Source organism: Salmo salar, chromosome 06 (assembly GCF_965601325.2).
Source record: "Salmo salar chromosome 06, fSalSal1, whole genome shotgun sequence".
NCBI classification, from domain to species: domain Eukaryota; kingdom Metazoa; phylum Chordata; class Actinopteri; order Salmoniformes; family Salmonidae; genus Salmo; species Salmo salar.
Genome location: NC_138296.1, coordinates 32041876 through 32059289, shown reverse-complemented (window position 1 = coordinate 32059289; position 17414 = coordinate 32041876). Strand labels below are relative to the sequence as shown.

The 17414-nt window shown below is 40.9% G+C and overlaps 1 protein-coding gene and 1 long non-coding RNA gene across 2 annotated transcripts; one reads left to right on the top strand and one right to left on the bottom strand.

Moving 5' to 3' along the window:
- The first annotated feature begins 260 nt into the window (after positions 1–260).
- LOC106606898 (uncharacterized) lies at positions 261–2573 on the top strand. The gene is made up of 3 exons (XR_001329137.3): positions 261–584; positions 1876–2111; positions 2289–2573. It is a non-coding gene; the product is annotated as an uncharacterized LOC106606898 (long non-coding RNA).
- Positions 2574–4512: 1939 nt separating this feature from the next.
- Positions 4513–17328, bottom strand: LOC106606896 (uncharacterized). The gene is made up of 10 exons (XM_014203354.3): positions 17200–17328; positions 16330–16499; positions 16048–16183; positions 15883–15954; positions 13952–13995; positions 8772–12068; positions 8534–8681; positions 8279–8391; positions 5177–5245; positions 4513–5051 (listed from the first exon to the last, which is right to left on the bottom strand). Exons 2-10 carry the CDS (start codon positions 16425–16427, stop codon positions 4727–4729), a joined length of 4302 nt encoding a protein of 1433 aa, XP_014058829.3. The 5' UTR covers positions 16428–16499; positions 17200–17328; the 3' UTR covers positions 4513–4726.
- Positions 17329–17414: the final 86 nt, after the last annotated feature.

Sequence of the window (17414 nt, the reverse complement as noted above, 5' to 3'; positions counted from 1 at the left end):
AGAGAGAGAGAGAGAGAGAGAGAAGAGGAGCTAAGAGGCACTGTATTCCATAACATCGTGATTGATAGAATAATAGAATGTGGAGAACCAACAAGTATGGTTGAAGTGGAGGTAGAGTGTAGTTAGATATAGATAAAGGTTGGGCCTGAGCGTGTGGGAGGGAGTGGGACGACATAGGAGGTTAACGTGTGAAAAGTAAAGGGGCGTGGAGGTTTCACACAGGAAAGAGTTATAATCCACTCCCAGCCTTCTCCTTTTTCAGACACCACTAACTTTCATGGTGACCACAACCAAAACTGAGACTCCAAAAGAAAGACAGACAGATTGCTCAAGAAAATGTTATAAACAAGAAATATCTGGATAACATTTGGATATGTTAACTCAAGTCTTCACGAACCTGAAGCCACAACCAACTAGCAGCTGTGATCATTAACTAAATCCAGAAAGGAAAATAAATCAAAGAAAAGATCAGCTTTCTTCTTCACACCTCTGTCAGCCGTCATAAGTGAGGATTTCAGTTTGACTGGAGAGTAGACAGAGGCATACAGAGCTGTACTTTCCCCATCAAGATCAATCCTGGACTAGTAAGTCAATTATTATCTGTGATATTTTTATGGTGTGTCATATACTATTGTTTCATTTCAGATACTGTGTGCTTTGTTAATCCACAAAAAATGCTGTTATGTTGTTCCGTCTGTAATTCCCTTTGAGAATGAGTGTATGAGACCATATGGGAAAAGAGCTTAGCATCTCTCATTCATTGCTTTGAGTAATCAGGACTTTACAGACGCTCCAAGTTATTTCCCTAAAATACTTCTCCTTTATGATCAGTTGATGAGGAGAGCTCAAGAAAAGCACCCAATAATGTTCTGTTGCCAAAGACTGAAGGGAGAGACTATTACAATGTAACTATTCTTCATTCATTGATATGATTTTTGCCGTAAGAATACATATCAAGTTACTGGAATTCACCAGGTCAAGTCTGAAACTGGGACAGGAAAAGGTTTCTCATGTTAACATTACAGCAATACGATAATGTTGATGGTATCTAATGACATCTAACACACTTAAATGTGATATACACTGAGTATAAAAAACATTAAGAACACCTGCTCTTTCCATGACATAGACTGAACAGGTGAATCCAGGTGATCCTTTATTGATGTCACTTCAATCAGTGTAGATGAATGAAGGGGAGGACATGCAAAAAAAAAGCCTTGAGACAGTTGAGACATGGATTGTGTATGTGTGCTATTCAGAGGGTGAATTGGCAAGATAAAAGATTGAAGTGCCTTTGAACGGGGTGTGGTAGTAGGTTTGTGTCAAGAACTGCAGCGCTGCTGTGTTTTTCACACTCAACAGTTTCCCGTGTGTATCAAGAATGGTCCACCATCCAAAGGACATCCAGTCAACTTGTTGGGGTGCAACTCAATATAAGGAAGGTGTTTGTAATGTTTGGTATACTCAGTGGACATACAGTCATAACATTTCCCTCTTGCTGTTTTCTTTCTCCATTACTAATGTTATTACTCTGGCATATATTCACTTGCACACTGCACAGTGTAATCATTCCAGTTCTTCAGGCTATTGTTTGATAGATAGCAATGCATACCTCATCCCATGGGGCATAACAGTGCTTTGTCTGTGGAAAGTACCCTGGCAGAGAATGAGCATCTCAAACCATTTTTGTTGGCATGTCAGTGAAAGACTATTACAAACAAACAAATTTAGTTTTAGTAAACTAATATCCTACATCCTTTATGACAATGTCACAACTGCAAATAATACAGTACTATCAGACTTGAAAAATTGTATTCCCTTGTTCTGCATTTGATCTATCCTCTGAACTCTCTACTGCATCTCTTTTCTCCTCAGAAATGTCTGCCCAATCAGCAACAATGGAGGACATTCTACTGACTGCTGTCCCAGGGACAGGTGACACGACAGATGCCTCAAATGACACCACCTGCCTTCAAGTGATCACCTGCTGTGGTCATGACCATACGGTTCCCTCCTGTGCCAAGGACAGGGACTATAGGAGACTGGCCATTAGCAGCATCATCTGTGGACTCTCCTGCATTGGCATTTTAGCTTTGGTCAACTCAGTCAAGGTAATTTCAAGCTTATTTTTTTTAAACCTGTTTTTGGAAACATTCTGTAATGTAATAAAAGGTGTTGCCCCTTTAGGAACCATCTTGGTTCTCAAAATGTGCACATCTAAACTTAGAGTCTATATCTAAAATATGAGTCATATCAAAATATAATGTACTCTTCTATCCCTATGACAGGCTCGAGAGGCAAGGAAGACGACTCCAGAGAAGGCTAAACAATATTCCCAACGGGCAAAAACGTTTGGGATCATTTCTATTGTGGTGTGGGTGGTGATTCTGGTTCTCAGCCCACTACTATTGGTACTGGTGTCATACCTACTCACTCTGATAGACTGACCAATTCCCAGGAACCACCAAGGTGGATGTACTGTACCATAAGGATGGCTACAGGACAGCGCTCCAACTTCTTTAGTATTGATCTTGGACCGCCGTGACACTGTGAGGTGGGAACAGATGGAAAAGCACCTCCAGTGACTCAGGGAGACTCCACTGTATACAGCCTTCCTGAGTATCACTCTGATAAGGCTGTCTTGCTGATAAGGATTTACAAAGGCACCTTTAACTTCCTTTTGTGTCACTCTGGAATTTATCGCTGGAAGAATGGTTTATAGTTAACGTTTTAGTGATACCACAGCTATAAATACGTCATAAATATTCAGATATTTTGACATTTATCAGTAGCCCAATCAGACTTTTAGCACTTAGAGTTAGGACTGTAGTCAAACTACCTTCTTCCTGAATAAGAGGTCGGTTCGGAGACGAGAGATGAGCAAGGGGACACAAAACAACCACTTGTTTTTGATATAGCATTTAATGGACACGGTTTATTTGCTGACATACATGAGTCCAAGACTGTATGAGTATAAAACAGCAGAGATTTAAAAAATCCTGTATAAATTCTAAACAAACTGTGAGGCACTATACAGGGGCCTGACTCCAAAACACTCCCATGTCCACCATCTGTCTCAACCTTCACATGTTACTTTTACCATTTATGATATGCAACATCAACTTTATTTTTTAACAATGTTATATTTCTATTTAGCTGTGAAATAAATTATTTGTATATGTGAGGAACTAACTATGAATGTCTATAAAGGACAGATTGTGAACTAGGTATAATTCAATCAGGGCAGTGTTTCTGATTTAGAGTAATAGTGAAAACTGCTTTTGGTTTTAAATACCAAAAATGTACAATACTTAATTTTGGTTACATTACCATTTCTACATTTACTGTATTCATGTTATTGCATTACTTTATTGTATTTTATATTTATACATTGCATGTTCTAAAGGATTTTGTAATTAAATGAAAATACATTTACATCAATTTGATCTGAATTAAGTTCCTTTTCAGGCTATTTGCCTCATTTGCATTAAGTTAATATAGATACAAATACCTTTTACTTAATATAAAGTCTCTCTAGCTGTAACAAGAAATGCATACAAATACATTTATTCAATACAAACCACACAGTAAAGACACATTTTCAGAAATATAATTAGAACAAAAAATGAGATGTAATAGAAAAGTAAATTGTATATACTAGCAATTTTCAATTAAATATTGCTATCAAAACAAATATTACAATCCACAATGATACAAAACATTACACTAATTGCATTGATCAAAATATTCATGCTAATGTTTCCATAGAAATACTCATTGGAGTGTCATGATGTTTATGTTCAATTTTACACAAGTAACAATTCTACATAGAATACTTTACAAAAATGTATAAAATGGACAATATACATTTTATTTGCTATAGTTATGATCTGGAGGTGAAGAAAACAATACCATGTAATGTGTACACAAGGCAAAAATTGGCAGGAATAGTCAGGCAACAATTAAAGGACGGTTCTAAAAAAAAAAAATGAAGTCTGTGAGAACCAGAAACATTTTCTTACAGCTATAATTTGGCCAAAAACAGAATTCTCAACATTCAATGCATCTTGAAAGTAGCTGCCATTCGATGCTAGTTGCCAATAACAGGTTTGCACATACAGCTCAATTGGGAATTAACATCTGGAAATTGTTTGGCTAGTATGAATCCTTACTTGAGAAGTATGTGCATACAAGATCTGCTGTGTAAAAATACATTGATGTCAATGGATAATATCCACAAAGATTTGAGTTGCATGTGGGCTTCCAAAGTTATGATTCAGTAGCAAGTGATTAATAAAGCAGAAAGTGTTTAATAATGATTAAAAGGCTGAGGCATTGGCATATTAAGAATGCAGATTATCAACAAAACTGTGTGCAGAAATAGTAGCAGTTTTAAATACACAAACACTTATGAACTCACTGACCTAAACCAATGATATAAAATGCATTACATCCATAGATAATGAAATATTACAATAACAGTATATTCCATATCGTTATCTACAAATAGTACACAATGAAAATACAAAAATTCTTCAATTATCATTTTAAACGACTCAATGGAAGGTAAATAATACACCCCCACAAAAGAAAAACGTTGTAAACAATTACAGAAGATGAGGACGAGCTTGATGTTGGATGGAAGGCAACGGGGCTGGGCAATTTGTAATAAGAATATTTTCGAAAATGTAAATGTGCTTTTGTCTACCCCTTTGATTGGCATTTGTCAACAGATATTCTGGTCAAAAGCTAACCAGGAATCCAGCTGGTCAAGCTTGGAGCAAAGAAGTGAATCAAGCTCCTGTAGATTGAGGGTGGGGTGATCTTTAGAAGAGGGGCAACCCCCGCGCTTGGGCCTTCCGAAAGGAGAGCCAACCCCAGCTTTCCTGGGTAAACCACCCCCTGCCCCAGCACCAACAAGTGGCTTCCTTGTCTTTCTGGCCACACCAACCTCTGGGAACTCCACAAAACGCTTCATGCGCTTCTGACCAAGGAGGGAATGAGACCCATCACGTCGACTGAGTGGCACCTCAAATATGGTCTCCAGCCGTCTGGGACGAAATAAAAACAAACAGAGCAAGGAAGTTGTTAATGAAAGGAAAGTTACAGTCAATCATTACAATGATGTTTACATGTACTGTAGGATGAACAATAAGATGCATGAGTGAACAGTAACCTTTCAGGGGGCTTGGTGAAGTTTTTATTAGTGTAGATTTCCTCCAAACTGAACGCCTTCTTCTTCACCCTGTTGGACAACATACCAGATTAGTTGGGTTTTTTGTAATCCTTGTCATCACATTTTACGAATACAGGTAGCAAGTTTACCATATACACACGGTATCCTGAGTGTGGATCCTGTATGTGTATTTCTTTTCTCTCCTTCTCCTCCTCACAGGTGACAATCATCACTCCCCAATCAGCCACAATCTGAAGACACCTGCTCCTCTTCCCTCAACCAATCACAGCCCCTTTCCCTTGGTTTAAAAAACCCACTCAGTTGTTTTCTCCCCAGATCAATGTCTATGTAACTCATTCGCTCTCTGTGTAACTCATTCTCTCTCTGTGTAACTCATTCTCTCTCTGTGTAACTCATTCTCTCTCTGTGTAACTCATTCTCTCTCTGTCTCAAACTCATTCTCTCAAACTCATTCTCTCTCAAACTCATTCTCTCTCAAACTCATTCTCTCTCTCTCTCTCAAACTCATTCTCTCTCTCTCTCTCAAACTCATTCTCTCTCTCTCTCTCAAACTCATTCTCTCTAACTCATTCTCTCTCTCTCTAACTCATTCTCTCTCTCTCTAACTCATTCTCTCTCTCTCTCTCTAACTCATTCTCTCTCTCTCTCTCTAACTCATTCTCTCTCTCTCTCTCTAACTCATTCTCTCTCTCTCTCTCTAACTCATTCTCTCTCTAACTCATCTCTCTCTCTCTCTCTAACTCATTCTCTCTCGCTCTCTCTCTAACTCATTCTCTCTCTCTCTCTCTCTAACTCATTCTCTCTCTCTCTAACTCATTCTCTCTCTCTCTCTCTCTAACTCATTCTCTCTCTCTCTCTCTCTAACTCATTCTCTCTCTCTCTCTCTCTAACTCATTCTCTCTCTAACTCATTCTCTCTCTCTCTCTCTAACTCATTCTCTCTCTCTCTCTCTAACTCATTCTCTCTCTCTCTCTAACTCATTCTCTCTCTCTCTCTCATTCTCTCTCTCTCTCTCTAACTCATTCTCTCTCTCTCTAACTCATTCTCTCTCTCTCTAACTCATTCTCTCTCTCTCTAACTCATTCTCTCTCTCTCTCTCTCTCTCTCTCTCTCTAACTCATTCTCTCTCTAACTCATTCTCTCTCTCTCTCTAACTCATTCTCTCTCTCTCTCTCTAACTCATTCTCTCTCTCTCTCTAACTCATTCTCTCTCTAACTCATTCTCTCTCTAACTCATTCTCTCTCTCTAACTCATTCTCTCTCTAACTCATTCTCTCTCTCTCTCTCTCTCTAACTCATTCTCTCTCTCTAACTCATTCTCTCTCTCTCTCTCTCTCTAACTCATTCTCTCTCTCTAACTCATTCTCTCTCTCTCTCTAACTCATTCTCTCTCTCTCTCTCTAACTCATTCTCTCTCTCTCTCTCTAACTCATTCTCTCTCTCTAACTCATTCTCTCTCTCTCTCTAACTCATTCTCTCTCTCTCTCTAACTCATTCTCTCTCTCTCTCTAACTCATTCTCTCTCTCTCTCTAACTCATTCTCTCTCTCTAACTCATTCTCTCTCTCTAACTCATTCTCTCTCTCTAACTCATTCTCTCTCTAACTCATTCTCTCTCTAACTCATTCTCTCTCTCTCAACTCATCTCTCTCTCTCTCTCTAACTCATTCTCTCTCTCTCTCTCTAACTCATTCTCTCTCTCTCTCTAACTCATTCTCTCTCTCTCTCTAACTCATTCTCTCTCTCTCTCTCTAACTCATTCTAACTCATTCTCTCTAACTCATCTCTAACTCATTCTAACTCATTCTCTCTCTCTCTCTCTAACTCATTCTCTCTCTCTCAACTCATTCTCTCTCTCTAACTCATTCTCTCTCTCTCTAACTCATTCTCTCTCTCTCTAACTCATTCTCTCTCTCTCTAACTCATTCTCTCTCTCTCTCTCTAACTCATTCTCTCTCTCTCTCTCTAACTCATTCTCTCTCTCTCTCTCTAACTCATTCTCTCTCTCTCTCTCTAACTCATTCTCTCTCTCTCTCTAACTCTTCTCTCTCTCTCTCTAACTCATCTCTCTCTCTCTCTCTAACTCATTCTCTCTCTCTCTCTCTAACTCATTCTCTCTCTCTCTCTCTAACTCATTCTCTCTCTCTCTCTCTAACTCATTCTCTCTCTCTCTCTCTAACTCATTCTCTCTCTCTCTCTCTAACTCATTCTCTCTCTCTCTCTCTAACTCATTCTCTCTCTCTCTCTCTAACTCATTCTCTCTCTCTCTCTCTAACTCATTCTCTCTCTCTCTCTAACTCATTCTCTCTAACTCATTCTCTCTCTAACTCATTCTCTCTCTCTCTAACTCATTCTCTCTCTCTAACTCATTCTCTCTCTCTCTAACTCATTCTCTCTCTCTCTAACTCATTCTCTCTCTCTCTAACTCATTCTCTCTCTCTAACTCATTCTCTCTCTCTCTAACTCATTCTCTCTCAATAACTCATTCTCTCTCAATAACTCATTCTCTCTCAATAACATATTCTCTCTCAATAACTCATTCTCTCTCAATAACTCATTCTCTCTGTGTTTCCAGCGCTCTCTTTCTATATTGATCTCTCTTTTCTATTGCTCCTACATGTCACATTTGTCCGGTTATCCTGTGAGTTTTGTTGGTTGACTGTTTGTTTGTTGGGAAAAGGGGGTAACAAGACAAGTCGCCCATGGGTCTACATTACGCGTAGGAAAACAGTGTCTAAATACACTAGTTAGAACTGGGCGGACCACCCACTGTATTTTTGGATAGTTAGCGGTTATTGAAGTAGGCTAGACTAGCTTAGGGGTGTTTTTGGATTATTGTTTCTTTGCTTGGGTCCAGCTCAGCCCCTTTTCTCACACCCCATTACCGTCTGTTTATAAATAAACCATTAGAGTTTGACGGTAAACTTAATTTGTCTGTGGTTATTAGTTCTCACTGTTTCTTAACACTATTATAATTTGCAGGAGTTATGTTACGGGTCTCGTTTCCATCCCCCTAGACTACAGGGCCAAAAGGGATTGGTAACAACAAAGATAGACCGTCACACACTTCAAATACACATACCTGATAGGCTTGGGCAGGCCCATGGGTGTGAGGTTGTGGAGGAGTTTGGGTAAGGCTCTGCGAATTCGAATGGATGACACTTTCCTTCGTTCCTCATGTTTGCCGGTTTCCAACTGTGCAAACACCACCAGTGTTACCATGGTGAAGGTGGGTTAAAGCCAGACTCACTTATCTACTCATCTTCGGCACTAATCACATACTGTATGTCATATGTAAATTACATAGTTCACAATAAATATTACGTGGGGAGTGTACCTTAATTTCAGAATCTGACAATGCTTTTTCCTCTCTCATCCCTATGGCTTCGAACTCATTCCTGAAACGGTTGCTGTCCTCCACATTCTCCCCGTCCTCCTCACGCTGCTGGCTTGTCTCATTCTCCAAGGGAATCTTTGACAATGCACTGGAAACATGGTGGAATTATTCATTTTTAACTACCGTAATCAAAAAGGAAAATATGTATTTTTGAACAAAGGACAAAGTGGTGTTTTACCTGCAAAGGGAGGAGACTGAAGCAGAGGATATGTCGGAGGTCAGGTCACGTACAGAAGAGCAGGATGGTGAAATGGAAGAGGAAACACTGGAGGGGGAAGAGGTATCATGACTGCAAGCACTACTAGTGGCAGCTAGACTTCCATTTCGCAACTTCCTAGAGAGGAAGGCCAGGGGGCTTGACAGGAAGCAGGAGGCCCAGACAGAGATGGAAGTGGAGAGTGGCACACTGGGTAACAGGTGGTAGGACGGGTTGCCCAATGAATAGGACCTTGAGGGGAACACCTCCTTACGCAGGCATAACGGAGCTATCTCCCGCTCAATTTCCACACTAGAGACAGTATGACGGCGTGGACGTCTGGACGGTGAGGGAGGAGTAGGGACAGGAGGAAAGAGGGCGGGGTGGAGCCGGGGTACGGAGAGGATCCTGCCGTGCAGAGAGGTGGTCCAGTGGCTGTCATGGTGGAGGAGAGCAGGGATCTCTGGGCAGGAGAAGCTGCGCAACAGACGCTTGTTAAGGGTGGTGTTATCTGATGAAAAGTCCATCTGCTCACCAATCGCGGTGTTTCTCTCCTCTTCTTCCTGCCCCCCCTTCCTAATCACAGGCCTGTGCTTCCTACATTGAGTCGCTGCTTTCTTTGGCTTCTTTTTTTCCCCCCTCCCCCTGAGCCTCGTCTCAGAGGGTACACGCAGTTCAGAACACTCATCCTCCTTCATCACCTGGTCAACAGTCTCGTTCTGGCCAAGGTTAGTTGGTTCAGAGGCAGTGGAAAACACTTCTACATCAGAGTCCATTGCCACATAATTTCCTTGCATAGCCATAGAATGTTTCACTATATTTTTGTTCAGCTTGATTGAACATTTGGGATAATTTTGCCAAGGCACAGTTCTCTTTTGATCTTCAACTGTTATTTGATTAAGTTGCAGGGACTGAGTTGTCTCGTCATTGTCCTCTGTGGACGGACCTCCCCTGACTCTCTTACGTCCACCAAGGGGTTCCACAAACCTCTTATCCACCTGTAACGCATCACTGACAGACATTTTATTAGATCCATTCCCACTCTTCTTTGGGCTCTTGCTAGAGTCAGACCCACTCCTTTCTACTCCCCAACCTGCGTCTTTGTGGACAACCACCACTGCACTAGTCTGTAATGTCTGTTGTGTAACGTCTGAAGATCTAGAAGCTACATGGACATTGTCATCTTTGCTGGGATTCAAAGAGTGCAAGTGATCGGCACCAACATCAGTTAGCCCTGAAGACGTGCCAAGGTGATGGGTTGAGCTTGAGTTATGAGACCTCCTGGATTTATTTTGTTTCGGTGGTTTTAGTGGACGACTCTCTTCTGAAGTGATCTCATTCACCTTCAGACACTTTTGTTGATTTTGAGATGACGCCACTTCAACCACTGGGTAAATCTTCCTCTTCTTACAGATGTATTTTTGCTGATTTTTGGATGTCGTTTGAGGCCACTTCCCCTTGATATCCAAGTGCTGCTCAGAGATGGGAAGTTCATGATTTTCTTTCATCAAAGCGGTTGTCATGGTAGTTACCATTTCCATATTACATGCTGAACTAGAGTCAGTGTCACCATAACTCAAGGCACTGGTCATACCCCTACTATTGCTGGCTGCTATGCTGTTGTCACACAAACTGTCATTACTGTGCTCTAGTACACTCCCATTACTTGAAGTGGCCATTACTGTGACAGACGTATTTTTCTTAACAGGCCCACTTCGACCTCTACCTTTGTCCTTCATCACCTCCATCAGAGGTACATGCGTTTCAGAGGGTTTTTGAGTGGTTTCAATGTATACGGTAGAACTCTGGCTAACTCGAAGCAGCACCCTACTTTTAAGAGACTGAGATTTAGAAGTTGCACACGGTTTTGTTCCAACCCCCGGCCGGACAAGTTCTACATCACTTGCGTGCTCTACCGATGTTAATGTGCAACTTTCTAACTCAACATCTACCGTGTCTTCTTTTGTAACCTCTTCACATCGCTCTCTTTTCGTCAGTTTCACTCTTTTCTTTTTCTCTGCGTCTCTCTTCATCGCTGTAAAAGGAGTTGCTCTGCATCTCCTCTTAACTTCCTTTGCTGAGCCTGCCATATAGCCTTGCTTTCCTTCACACTCATCTATCTGCTTTTGAAGACACTGACTGACTGAGGCACAGTTGTTCAGTGTTGTGTTTACAGGTTTTCTGGTGCTTTTCCGGATAGACATATGTGACTGGGAACCACACACCAACATGTTTCGGTCTTGAGGCAGACCAACAGCTTTTATGCTGTCATCATCTGCCTGGCATAGACTCTCAGAAGGGGTATTGTAGATAGAGGATAATGGACTAGATGTTTCACTGTCAATACAGTCCCAGATTTTGTACTCTACATATGATTTTGTGGCAAGCCGTTTAGCCTTGGGCTCACAGATTCCTACTTCAGCTGGCAAACTAGAGATGCGGTCTGCTTCAGATGTGTTAATTGCAGCAGAGGGACTGCTCTGTGATGCAGCTTCATTTAGAAAAACACCTTTTCGGCGCAATGGTCTCCGGTGAGCCCCTGTCAAATCCACCTGCTCCTCCATTTGGACAATGAGAGACAGCTTGGACCCACATGAGGAACTTGAGGGATCAGGGGATTGAAAGGACATGGAAGAGCATGAGTGGAACTGGGACTCCGTTGATTCAGAACCACACTTGATACTGCTTCTGAGTAGAGGACTACGCTGCATACAAGGTAATGAATCATTATTATTGGTCTCCTTTTCTGAGCTGTTTGACATACAGGTGTCCCTTTGCGCATCTCCAGGTGGCATCATATTTCGTTTCCCCTCAAGAGAAAAGTCATCCTCTTCTGGAGTGCCGTGGGTTTTTAGATCCATGCTGAACTTTAAGTGTTTACGAGAGGCAGGGTCATGTCCTTCTCTTCCAGCTTCAAAGTGTTGCACTGTGCCAGAGGTTAGCTCGTACCCAGGTCCTTGTTGGTGAGAACTATGAGAGGCAGAGGAGACGTCTACATCTGGTTCAGGTGGGGAGCCATTGGGTTTGAAAAGTCGGACGGGACTCATGACAATCTGTGTGAAACTGGCCATCTTAGATTTAAATGACTGAAACAATGGGCCAATCACCCATCGCTTCACAGAGGTCGGGCTTCCAGGGGGCTTTCCACAGCCAACCTCTTCATCCGCCTCCATGCCTGATTGGTTGAAATCATGTTCAGTCTTGCCAGTAGTATTTACATCTAAAGTTAATGTGGAAGAGGATGGAATCGCTTTATTTGAGCCTTTCGCGTCTTTGTTCCTACAATGGAAAGAAACAAAAAAGAACACATGAACAAAAAAACAACACTATTGTACAAAATACAGGTATGTTTAACAAACTACAATTAGATGTAATGGTATTATTCATCCAAACTAAGTCTAGGCATTACCAGCTTGTTTTTATGAATACTTATGAATGAATCTTAACCAAATAATTCCCTGACTAGTACCCCTACCTTAAACTACAGTTGGGGATATGAAGAGGTTGAACGTAATCAGACAAGCCTTCCCCTAATCTGAAATGTTAAGTCCATCCATTTCACTTCATCTATTTTTCCTCCATCCTTTTTCATCACAAAAGAGATCAACCTGGCCAACTGAGCAACACCATCCATGATCACTGATCTCACTAGGCAGGTTTCCATTGACCCAGGTTTATTTGACAAAAGCAATGCCGCAAAAAAAACCCATTAACGTGTAATTAAAAACAGCAGCTATAGGAGAAAGTTTCTCAAGATCGACAACATTTGTATCTGTTCGACAGGGGGAGGATTTTTCTTTTTGTTAATCTTTATTGCAACAAATGATGGAAATTATTTTTTCGGAATAAATTATTGCTGAATAACTTAAGGTACGCGGGGCACGTGAGGTCATCACCCAACTATAAAGCTCTGCTCAACATTTAATTCTAAATGCCTACTGTTTTCTAAATGTATTATTCAACTATGAAAATAATGTTTCTTTGCAGGATAAGATTGATCTTGACTTTCAAGAAAGCCTGAATTGCTTCACCTTGCTTTTCTGGTCAGCTGAATGCAAGTTTCACCAGCCAATTTTCAGATCTACAGGAGTGCAGGTTTCACAGTGGCACATGAGAATTATATGAGAGGTTCCCTAACTTTTGGGGGGAGCGACCCCACCATGTAAATAAAGTGATAGAATCAACGGCCAATGTTCACTTTTTTTTCATTGGGACTATGACAGTCTATTACAAATCTGTCCCGACAGTGCTTTGATATTATTTAAATCTGAAGGAAGTACGGTTTGAAGTGACTGAAATGCATCAAAGGTATTGGGAAGTTCAAAAGATCGGCAATCATTTTGTATGATCTTTTCTGTAGAAAATACTATCATTGGTGATGTTCTTTTCCTCCCAGTCTTATTTAGTGCATGGTCTTGTCCACTCTGTTCTAATGAGTCCTGCGCGGCTTGTGGGCATTGTAGAGGGAAACAAAGTTGCATCTTTCAGCGATGGGGTCATAATATTTTGTTGCTTAAACAGTTCAAAAGATTTCACCAAATTTGTAAAATAAATAAAAATACAGAAACCACTGTTTATTACAACTACATATAGCAGCTATCGGAGGTTACTTATGTAACCCCCGGTTCTACCAACCAAGAGCAATTTTATTTATTTTTATCTCAGTTTCTCACAACCCCATTTTCAAATCAGGCGACCCCATGAAAACTAGTTTGGGAAACGCTGTATTAGAATGTGGCAAATAGTCAATTATTGCATTCTATACATGCTGGCTTTTGAAGGCCACATGAAACAGATGGGTCGGAGGGCATACAGGCAGCAACCAATGTATTAATGCGCAATTTGCCTAAATGGTTAATGGAAAGACTTCAACCACTTCGTTTAAAAAATTATTTTTTTAGGTGTGACGGTATTACACCCAGCTGTTTTTAAATCGACACAAGATAGTTAATTGTAAACACCGTAGCAGGCAAATGTTGCATCTATTTTCTATGCGAACTTGCTAAATGTTGACAAAAACCACTTGATAGGTTAATGGAAACAGCCACTGACTCGATCAATTTCTCCACCCATGGTAAAACACTTAGTTTCTAGACATTTTAACAAATCAAGTCATATACACACAAAAAACATTGAACTTCTATGCAAGTCATCATACTCACGTAGACATTTGACATTCTGATGCAACATTGAGATCCAAACCGCTCTGCAAAGTAAGTAAATATTTACATCATAAAAATATCCATATAGTGTAATCACTTTGCCAATAATTGCCTCTGCCTTTATCGCACAGTGGCCATGAAAAATAAATAGGTTATTAAAGATTTTATGCAACCCAAAAAATGTTTTTTTGGTTGCAAAATGGCTTTTATAGAGGCAGCGTCAATCTGCAATAAAACTGATTGTTAATGTAAACATCACTGAGGATGTCTGGCTAGTTAGGCCAGTCATGTTTGCAGACACTAATTTTTGCTCTTTGCTGTGCGTCTCTAAGATGCAGCAGACCGTGAAAGAGGATTAATTTACATCTTTCTATCGATTACACCACTGCATTGTGTAGGGCACTGTACTACCAAAACACAGTGCACTAGGGTTGGGCCATGTCTGGAATGACACATGGTCCTGTCCAAACGTCGTTGATATACGATCGTATCGTCTATTTTCCCTCTCAGGAAGGGGGGGGTTGCAGAATGACTTACAAATTGGTAGGGCTATGTTTCTCATGTAAATAAAAAAAACTCATATCAGTTATATTAGCCTGCTGTGAACTATCCAGAGGTGTGGGGGTAAATGGGAGTCAGAGGGGCGGGGGCACTCAGGGAATCCCTGCCGACGTCACAGGATTCTCCAATCACATAACTTATTACCGGCGCAGGCGAAGGCACGGGGGCAATTACGCACTGGGGGGAAAAAAGAAGAACAGTGGGAAACGCGGGAGGGGAGGAAGGAACGGACAAAGAAATAAGGAGAAATATAGAACGAAGAAACCAGAAACAGATAGAAGAGGACATCGAAAGACAAAGAACGGATTAAAAGATGAAGAATGTGAGTGAGTGATTCCCGTAAACGCGAGCCAATGCCAAGCTAAGCCACAAAAGAAACTATTTAAATTGTTGATTATCGAAAGGCTCATTGGTGTGTAAGTAAAGTGCTCTGAACCGAGCTAGGATTTTGTTTCCTTTCTTGAACCGGCAGAGTGCCATTCTGTGAACATTAAATATATCACTTATTTTTGCAACTTAAAAACCTGACTCTTCCTCTGTTTACGCCACCCCTCGCTACCGTGTAGATCAGAACCCCTCTGGAGTGATCACACTACCTTTTAAAAAACGAATATTATAGCCGTACCAATCGTAGGCTATTGTTATTTCATCTTGATCACCTGGGTAAGCGCATTTGCGACATTCTTCCATTAGGCTCCATTCCAACAGCAGACCACAAGCGAAGGGAAATGGTGAGAGGAGAGTGCGTAGATGCGAGAAGGAATTATACATCGAGCAAATTGATGATGCTGTTTGTATGTGGCTGCTATGAAAGTGAACCGTGTGTGCGGGTGATCCTGGGTGTATTCATTCCGCCGACTCTATTGAGAAACTTTTGTTAAACGGAAGCAAATGGAGCGAAACAGGTATAAACCTATCTGAATTTGTCCAATTGAAACTCTCGTTTGCAACTGTTTGGACTAACGATTACACCAAGATCAGCTAGATGCAGGCAAGTGTGCAAGGAGGTATTTAATGTGTCACTGTCTGTCACCTTGATAACTCCAATTAGTTGCGCAGCCTGTGCACCTACATTATAAACTTTAATTTGTAGGGTACGTTGTAGCAAACTCATGATGGGTATAGGGAAAATCAGGTGGTAGTATCATGTAGTAGCCTAAAGCTATCGATGTTACATTGAGCTGGCTAAATGGAATATGAATGACAGTGATCCAATATGCTGTAATAGAAATAAGGCCATGTTCATAAAAATTTAATAAATTGTCCACCCTAATCTTAACCAGCACCGACCACCACTGATGTACAGACAGATTATCTAGAGTGGATACAGTAGAAAGCGGCCCATGCACAAATAGACATTTATTGCATACCTTTTTTAGCGGTTGTTTGCGGGGGGGGTCAACTCTCATTAGCTTTACTGACAGGGACTGAGACACTTGCATCTAAGGATCAGAAAGGAGTGAACTGATTACCAAACAAGACCCTTTCAAGTAACTTATATCTAAGAAGCCATTAAGACTTAAACATGAAACTACCACACTGCTCTCCCTCTTGGCAGGGGATGTATTTTGTCTGGACTCCGCCACTGCGTCTTTGGGCTCCTGCTTCTTCGGTGTCTTCTGAATGCGCCCACTCCTCCTCCTGTCACCAGGCTTTTTGCCATCTTCACAGCTGTGGGAGATGAACAGTTATGGTTTGGACTCGTCACCAGTAGCTCTCAGTAATTGCGATGGTGGTTAAAAACATGGGTTTCAAACAAGCAAGAACATAAATACAATAGGGGAAGAGGAAAGCAAAAGGTGCCTGGGGAACTATACCTGGGGGTGATGGAGGAAAGAGGGAGAAGGTGGGGTGGAGGTTCGCTGTGAGGGAGATTACAGAAAGGGGTTGGGGGAACCTTGGCATCGCCCTCCATTGGACAGACTATTTAGGGGAGCAAGTCAGGGAACTAGAACAACATCCTCACTCTCCCCCTATCTGTCTTTCTCTGTAAAGACAACAGAAATATACATGCTGGACATCAACATAGGTGAAACATTTGATAAACATGCTTTTATCTCATTTCCAAATTAGGTAGGCACTGGCTTGCTTGCTTATGGTATATGTTCAACAATTGCACAGTAAACATTTGTGCAAAAATGTACACAAATGTGTTAGCTAGCTTGTGCTTTTATTTTCATCCAGCTAACAACACATCTCCTTCTAGTTTAATTAACCTTCCCAGAATGAACAATAAAACGTGATTTGATTAGTTTTACCTCGTCAGCTAACAAATACGTGAATAAGCCACTAATTGCTACCCGTATTTGATGGATATATCATTTTCATGCACTCTTTTGAACAAAGCACATTATTTGTGTTGTCATGGGGATGGTACACCGGTGGAGGCCACTTCTACAAGAGCTCGTTATTCGTTAACTAGTGGTAGATCTGTGTTGTGCATATCGTGAACTTCAATGCAATAGCCGACTAAGGTCTATGTGGTAGTCAGCTAACTAAATTAGCTTGGTAAAGTCGGGAGAATTCAATCATTTCAAGGAGGGTAACGTAAAATGAGGGTAGGGTGAGTATTAGTAGCTAGCTAGCTAACGTTAGCAGCCAGCCAATGCACTGCTGCGATAACGTTATAGTCATAAACATTAAAAATATGCATATTTTATGAAGACAAGTTGAAGTAGTAAACTTACCGCACCGCCCCAATTATTTGCTAAGAAAACTGAAGTTTTGTTATAATATAATCTTGTACAGACATCTTTAACGTAAACACGACTTTCACAAATGTCCGTTCATTATCAAAAGTTCCACTGGCACACCGATCAAGAAACCAATCAGAGGGAAGCTTTCACATGGAAGAAATCCCTCCAGAAAATCTAACCAATGAAGGAAAGCTATAAACGTCTCT